This window comes from Carex rostrata, chromosome 22, assembly GCF_964058835.1.
Source record: "Carex rostrata chromosome 22, lpCarRost1.2, whole genome shotgun sequence".
Classification (NCBI taxonomy): Eukaryota; Viridiplantae; Streptophyta; class Magnoliopsida; order Poales; family Cyperaceae; genus Carex; species Carex rostrata.
This window is the reverse complement of record NC_135939.1, coordinates 4596771-4604444: the sequence shown is the minus strand read 5'-3', so window position 1 is coordinate 4604444 and position 7674 is coordinate 4596771. Positions and strand designations below refer to the sequence as shown.

The 7674-nt window shown below is 37.5% G+C and overlaps 1 protein-coding gene across 1 annotated transcript; it reads right to left on the bottom strand.

Annotated features, from left to right (window-relative positions):
• Positions 1 to 533: 533 nt before the first annotated feature.
• Positions 534 to 1500, bottom strand: LOC144573748 (uncharacterized). Its single transcript, XM_078323495.1, has 3 exons — positions 1146 to 1500; positions 912 to 1032; positions 534 to 798 (listed from the first exon to the last, which is right to left on the bottom strand). Exons 1-3 carry the CDS (start codon positions 1489 to 1491, stop codon positions 534 to 536), a joined length of 732 nt encoding a protein of 243 aa, XP_078179621.1. The 5' UTR covers positions 1492 to 1500.
• Between the last annotated feature and the right edge of the window lie 6174 nt (positions 1501 to 7674).

The following is a 7674-nucleotide window of genomic DNA, read 5'->3' as shown; positions in this document are numbered from 1 at the left end:
TCCTGATACGCAGAGGTTCCCAAGCAACACAGGGATGTGTATTGTGCGGTGGTACAGTGATCGAGACAGATGTACACCTATTCTGGGAATGTGCATATACATCACTATACTGGTGGTCTCTATTGACATCTTTCAACAGTGGCCAACAAATGATAGGTGCAAGATCGCATGTGCATCGTGGATAATAGTGTCGCTACGGTTGGACATGATTGAGAGGAAAACATGGGATACAGTATGGGCAGCGGGACTGTGGGCTATATGGCTCGAGAGGAACAACAGGATCTTCAACCAAAGGTCGAAATCCCTGCAAATCCTCATGAGAGAAACGAGAAGTGAGATCAGGCAATGGATCGATCACTGCTAGGGTAGCTAAGTATAGGCTGTGTGAGCCAATTGTGTATAATATTTTCTTTCTCTGTAATTTAGTTATTGATCTATACTTTTAGCCCACTTAGGCACTGTAAATAACTTTCTTATCAATGAAAATTGTAAGATGGCTGGTTGTCATCTTACCCTAAAAAAAAACATAATTTCTAAAGGTCTACCAATGCTGTGTACATACCTCCTATTTCAAAGTTTGGAAGTAGCTGAATGGAATAATAGTCCGAATCCTCAAAGTAAAATGTCGGCCCAAAGTCGAAGTCCATTGTCTCCTCAATGGGGGTATTCATATCAGCACAAAGGGTATCATAAAAAGAGCACAGAGAGTCCTTTGTGGTTCCAGTTAAATCTGTTTGTAGACGAGTTACACAACCAACCATGAAGGTTTTTACCCAGTCATGTGATCTTGTGCTTAAACTGTAAAAACAAAAACAAAAACAAAAAATAAGAAGCAAAGGCAGATAGAGAGGGACAATTTTTCTCGAATACAAGTATGTAAATGGCACAAAGGCGATTGTGAAATTTCCTACTTCACATAGAAGAGTTCGCGTTTGAATAACTGGCCACCTTCTTGAAAGTACTCAACATCAAACACTGCATGATCGAATGTTCCCAGTCCACCATGGACTGCGAAGGTCAGATTTCGACTTGCTACAAACGATGAAAATAATGAAATTAAAAAAGTTTAGAACATTATCTTTAGTGATCCATTTTTAAAGAGAATTACGAAACTTAGAATTTTCAATTTTTCATCTCAGACGCACCACTACAGTGAGTCACTTCTCTCAAGGTAACACAACCAGTGCAGTCCTTTTGTCCCGGTAAATACTGTTCAAATATCGGTTCACATGTAGGCTCAGCATTAACCCCTTCCAGAGCCAAAATGATGACGCCTTCAACACTAAGAGGCAGTGGCATGCTTGGAACCGGAGAAACACTATTTATTCCACTTGCAACCAACGACAAAGATTGTCTTGCATTGGCATCAAGCATGTGCTGAGACTGTTGCTCGGCACAGGGAGATAACACGAGCCCTTCAAGTGGTGGATCAGGGAAAGCAAGGAAACGAGATACATCACAGTCCGGATCATAGTTCTCCTCTAGATCCATTGCAGCAATTGTGAGAGCACAGAAAACAATAGGGCCTATAAGGCCCCTCACCTCTTTTCTCTATGCTGGTTGAAGGCGGAGACTAACGCAGGGGTTTCAGTAGTAGTATTGCAGAAAAGAGAATTTTGATGGAATGGCGGTGCGTTTTATGTAGGAGAGGAGGGACCAAGGGCAAGGGGTGTGTGCGCAGGTGTACGGTAGGATGAGAGTGTCAGTAACCACTTTTTGATTTGGAAATTTTAGGTAGAAAGGTGCGAAACTGAGGAGTTCGTATCTCCTCAGGTACCGGACTGAGTACAATGGTCCAGCAGGACAAAAGTATCACGGTAGTCGGGTAAATAGGGGAATCGTTTACAGATTTGTGCCAGATTAAAACTAACGAATCAGATCTAATTGTACACAGTCAGGTATTGTACTGGATCGGAATTTCGGAAGAAGACAACTGGATACTAGTTCCGATTTGCTGAGGCGGTTACCGAGTGTTATCCTGTAGCGAGTCTTTAGTAAATTATAAAATCCGGAGTCTCTAGAGTCTAGACTTTAGATTGAGGATAGTCACAAGATTTGTGAATTGTAAGCGAATTAAATCTGAATAATTTATTTTTTTTTGTTATGTTGAACCGAACATTGAATTATTCGGTTAACTAAACTTTGACCTGATTAAATTCAAATAATTTGTGAATTTTATGAACTTTTTCTTAATTTTTCTCACAATATTTTTTTTTTTTTTCACAAGATTGTTTTTTTTTTTCTCACAAAATCTTTACTCCAAATTATTCTCAAATTATTTTTATTTTCGAATCATGAATTTTTGAACTTGCCAAACTGAAATCAAATAATTCATTTGTCAATGTGCCTAGACTGCAGGTAAGTATACAAATCTCTTTTCAAATGCTCAAGTCATGATTAGCTTCTCGTTTTAGATTCAACGAATTATACTCAGGTTCAATTTAGTCGCATGAGAAATTCTATTTTTGTTTCAATGGACAAGGTATAGAGTGACATGTAGTTCGAGTCCGACCCCCTTGCCCTTTTCAGAGACAATTACAATAGACCAAGTCCATGTGAAGTTTCCTTTCGGATAAGGCCACATGACTCGGTGCCTCTTTTAGAAACGTGATTAATTCCATCTGCCCGTTTTGCCCTGCGGTTTAAAAGCTCGATTTAATTTTTGAAATCTTGATCCATGAAAAGCCCAGTATGTAATGAGAAAACTACTCGAGGCCCAACATATTCTTAAACCATTTATTTTTCTTAATTTTGTTATTATGTTTTTTTTTTTTTTTTTTGTCATGTGAAGGTAGTCAAGGTACTCGGTCATTGTTCTTTTGCGTCCCATAAGAAATATATAAATATGGTCATATGAAGTGTTTTTTCTTTTTCTTTTTTCAAATATGGCCGTCTTGCCCAACCTCTTTCTATAATTTTAACCCCAGCTAGCTACACGGAAAATGGATTTTACTTTGAACTCAGTGCGTTCATTTGTGGAAATCGTACTTGATCCTTGGTTGGAGATCTTAAAAGAGATAGATGGAGCTAGAGTGGAAAAAACATGTTGTGTCGTGCTATGTCGTGACGTGACTAATACATCCTAATTTTGGTCTCGTGCTGTACCGTGTCGTTATCAAGTTAATTTTTCATGTACCGTACCATGACTAAAATATCAAGAAATAATTACGGCACACGAATAATCACATCATGCCTAAACGTGTTGTGACAAAACATGCCTCGCATACTCTTTCTATTTGCCTTTAAGAATTTCGATAAATAAAAAATTCCTCGGATCATGAGCATCCGTGTGGGTGGCCATATCACATGCGGCACCTCCAGGTAGAGTTTGGCAAAAACCCGGATCGGGTATACCCGCCCGTACCCGCTGCCCGGGGTACCCGTGCCCGAGCCCAGGTATGGGTCGGGTACTCGGGTACGCGGGTACGGGCAAAAACCGGACCGGACCCGTTATTTTGGACCAATACCCGACCATACCCTACCCGAGTTTACCCGTACTCGACTAAACCCGTACCCGACTACCCGAGTACCCGTATACCCGACCACTGTTCATCCAATTTCAAAATTCAAAAAATCTGATTTTTTCCCCCCCCCCAAACCAACAAAAAAAACAAAAAAAAAAACAAAAAAACCAGAAAAAAAAAACAGCAAAAAAAAACAGCAAAAAAAAAAAAAAATACCCGTACCCGCCCTACCCGTACCCGTCAAGGGTACACGGGTAAGGGTATAGGACGGGTAGGGTATGGGTTTTGAAAATTATACCCGCCATACCCGTACCCGTACCCGAGTATACCCGTACCCGTACCCGAGACGTACCCGAGACGGGTATACCCGGGGTACCCGTACCCGAGACGGGTATACCCGGGGTACCCGTACCCGCCCGAGTATAAATACACTACCTCCAGGTACCCACGTGGGAAGGAAAGTGCCGGGTGATCTACCGTCCTCTCTGGACTGGTGATTGGCCCCCACCATAGATTTTCCTTGTTTCATCATTGCAATTTTCAGTTTAAACAGAGATTTTAATCCCTCGTTTCTAAGTGTTTCGAGTGCGTATCCTCTGAGATATCTCATATTTTGCGTGACCGATTTGTCCAATGTCTATTCGGGGATAGCGCGGGGGCCAGTATTATTTGTGCTTCGAGATTCGTGTAGAATATATTTAAACGGTTGAGATTTTCCATGAAAACACACAAAATATGAGATATCTCAGAGGTTGTGAATTCTGTTTCCAATGCAGCGATGTCCAGTGAGAATTTGTATCCTCTGCATTAACTCAAAAGACAATCTTTTGCGTTAATGAACCTTGACCATCCGATCTGTTTTAAGATTCGTGTAGCCTAAATCCGCACTAATATTAAAGGGCTCCTATATCATAAGCAGGGGCCGGATTGACTCCGTTTAAAATCAGACGGGCGAGATTCATTAACTCAAAAGATAACCCTTTTGAGTTATTGGAGAGATACGAATTCTCCAGGTGAGGGGTTGACCAGGTGTCCTATTGAATTCGGAACCAAATAAATCTGGATTTCGACGGCACAAATATTAAAGGAATCTAGGGCGTTACACCTCTGACCGGATTGGTTTAAATCTTGATTGGACGGTCCAGATCGGAACTCAAAATTTGGGTTACTTCGGGATAGGTACCTGTCTTCTATGAGATCCACAATGAATTGGGAATTTGAGATCCTCTGTTGCAGATATGCATTGCCATATGGTGCAACGACTTTGAATTGAAGGATTATATTTTACACCCCTGCAACTTTTTTTTTTAATCTTATTGAACTTAGAAGTAATTATAAGTGGTGATTTGAGACATTTAGAAGTAGATTTCATATGGCCTTCATGTATAAAGTAACTATTTAAACATTAAAATGAATAATATTGAATCCAAATACATACCATGATGCGCTATGTATAGTACCATAGCCTCATTCTTATCAGAATTCACATCCCCTCAAATTGAATCAGACAGTCCAAAATTATTCTTTTTAACTTGACACAAATCTCAAAGCACAAATAATACTGCCCGTGCGCCATCGCGAACAAGCATCAGCTGAGAGTAAATCTGGACCGTCCGTTTGGCAGGATACGAATCCCGCTTTGACTGTTGGGGCGAGGCGAGTGACCCGCCTCAGTAATAAACTCACGAATCTTGATACACCGGCCCAACAGCCGAATGCCAAAATGACAGTAATGAATAAACTCACCAATGTTGATAGTTGATACCTCCAACAGCCGAAATGATTGTTAGGTGTTCTCTAGCGGGTTAACGACCCCTCGAAGTTGTGCTCGTAACGTGGGTTGTTGGAACTTGGAACCAAGAGTAAGACATAATGTTTAATTAAAACAAATCCACAAGCACATTCATTATTTCTGCAATATGAATTTGATTATTGTTTTTGTCATTTTGCACAACAAAATAATGATTGATTTAGACATTTAGTAAGATCGACTAAGACCCGGTAGAACATGAACACAAAATTTTCCTTTGCTAAGCTTGACCTCCAATTATTTAAAGTGAATTTTTTTTTTTAAAGTTGCATTGGCAATTGTTCAACTATGAACTTTTTCTAAGAGCGTCACAAAAAATATTTCACAAATTGTAACAGGATTTCGTAATTTTTATTTGCAGCCTTCAAACATTCGTCTAGATAATAAGATAAAAATGGCTTCAAAGTTAAAACATTTGTGAGAGGCACTATAATTAATTTTTTGGTCCTAAATCAATCATTAATTTCTGTTGTGCAAAATGACAATACCAATAATCGAATTCAAACATTATTGAATTTTATTTGGATAAAAGGGCTAAAATGCCCCTAAAAAAATGGCTTATATAGTAGGAGTCCGCATCGTCTGCATTAACTCAAAAGAGTATCTTTTGAGTTAATAGACATCAGCCGTCCGATTGTAAACGGAGTCAATTCGGTTTTCATCTAAAACGTAAGAGATCTTCAATATTAGTGCGGATTTAATTCGCACAAATTTTAAAGTTAATCGGACGATCTAGATGTATTAACTCAAAAGATTCCTTTTTGAGTTAATGCAGAGGATATGAATTCATATAGTAGCATGAAAGTTTAGTGGAAAATTAGCATCAAATTTGCAAATACATTTCGATAGAGAAATTGAGTTCCAATTAGGGAACCAAGAAGGGCAATGCCTCTGTTAGGTCAAGATCACTTTTAATTGACATTAATTTCAGGTCCATAATTAAGGTGCCGTTCAGTGCACGTTGGCTGAAATCTATGGATTTTTACCTGACATAAATTTCTCTTAAGTGACTTATATATATTATCTCTTGTTAACTATTAAAAACTCTTTATTTGCACCCTAATTATATAATTGATTGTTATAATGATTGATTTGTCATTATTTACGAAAAGCCCACGGTCCCTTGCATCAGCGGAGGAAAGGCGATATTATGAGCTTTGAATGGTACAATAATCTATTACAATAAAAAAAAAAAAAAAAATTAAGAAGAAGATAGTATTATTGATATCCCTACATGCAAGCATGGGAAAGTTATGACATTAAATCTTCTTCAAGTCTGAATGAAAAAAAAAAAAAAATAACAAAGAGAGAAGGAATGTGAAACAGTTACAGCACGGTACTAGTTCTGGAATAATAAGATACAATGTGATGTGCGCGTTGATTAGGTAACATGACTATTTACAAAAAAAGAAAAACGACATGACACAAGACACACCATACACAACGCGTAATATGATCAAATGTGGCTACACATGAACAAAATAATATAAAATATATGTTATTATTTGTCTCAGAATAACAATTCAAATCTAAGAATAAATTTAGTATTTTACACATAATTTTTTCTTACAACTATATTTCTTTGTTTTACAATATTTTTCAACTTTTTATTTCATATTATTGACTTTTTTCTTAAACTAACTTAAAGTTAGAAACAATAGTTACACGTGACTAATGTAATCAGTCACGTCATGTTTAGACACGGTGTGACATGTCATTGATATTCTCTATAATTTTAGTAGTGGACATGTGAAAACTTGACTTAATTATAATACAAAATCTAAGTCTTGACGCAATCCTATCCGTCACAAAATTACATTCCTAGCAAAGAGTCGAAGTATTTGTATAAATTACTACAATGTTTTTTTTTTTGAAAGAAAGATGACAGTCAAGCTTTCAAATTCTATACCCTTGTTATTACAACGAAGGATTTACCCTATACGGATTTCATGATTAAATTACTACAATATACTTGTAATAATAGTTGAAGTCTCAAGCCAATTTTTTTATTAATCGAAAATAAAATAAAAACTATCGCAATTAAAGGGCACCATTTTGCTGGAAAATCAAAATATGATTGATTATCCCGTCCACCGGACGGTACACAATTTTCCATCTAGATTAGTGCCCTGCTAATCTTCTAAGCAGAAAAAAAATCTTGGACGGGATATCCCGTCCAGCCCTGTAGCAATTTTTCTTATTCTCTTATATGAAATTTTTTTGTTACAGTGCTGGACGGGATGATCTATCATTTCCATTTTTTATTTTTAGTTAGATTGCTAATTAGAGTAAAGATTAACGAGACGTGATGGTTTATCTCGTCCAACTACAATATCTGAACGGGATAAACTATTCCATTTTTCTTAAATTTTAATTTTCCAACAAAATGATTTTCTTTCA

What these genes read in the sequence shown, in the direction of transcription:
- LOC144573748 (XM_078323495.1), bottom strand. Translation starts at nt 1,491, where the DNA reads ATGGATCTAGAGGAGAACTATGATCCGGACTGTGATGTATCTCGTTTC. An exon ending in AGAAGTGACTCACTGTAGTG is followed by an intron (nt 1,033 to 1,145) that starts GTGCGTCTGAGA and finishes CATCGTTTGTAG; the next exon opens with CAAGTCGAAATCTGACCTTC. An exon ending in CGCGAACTCTTCTATGTGAA is followed by an intron (nt 799 to 911) that starts GTAGGAAATTTC and finishes TTGTTTTTACAG; the next exon opens with TTTAAGCACAAGATCACATG.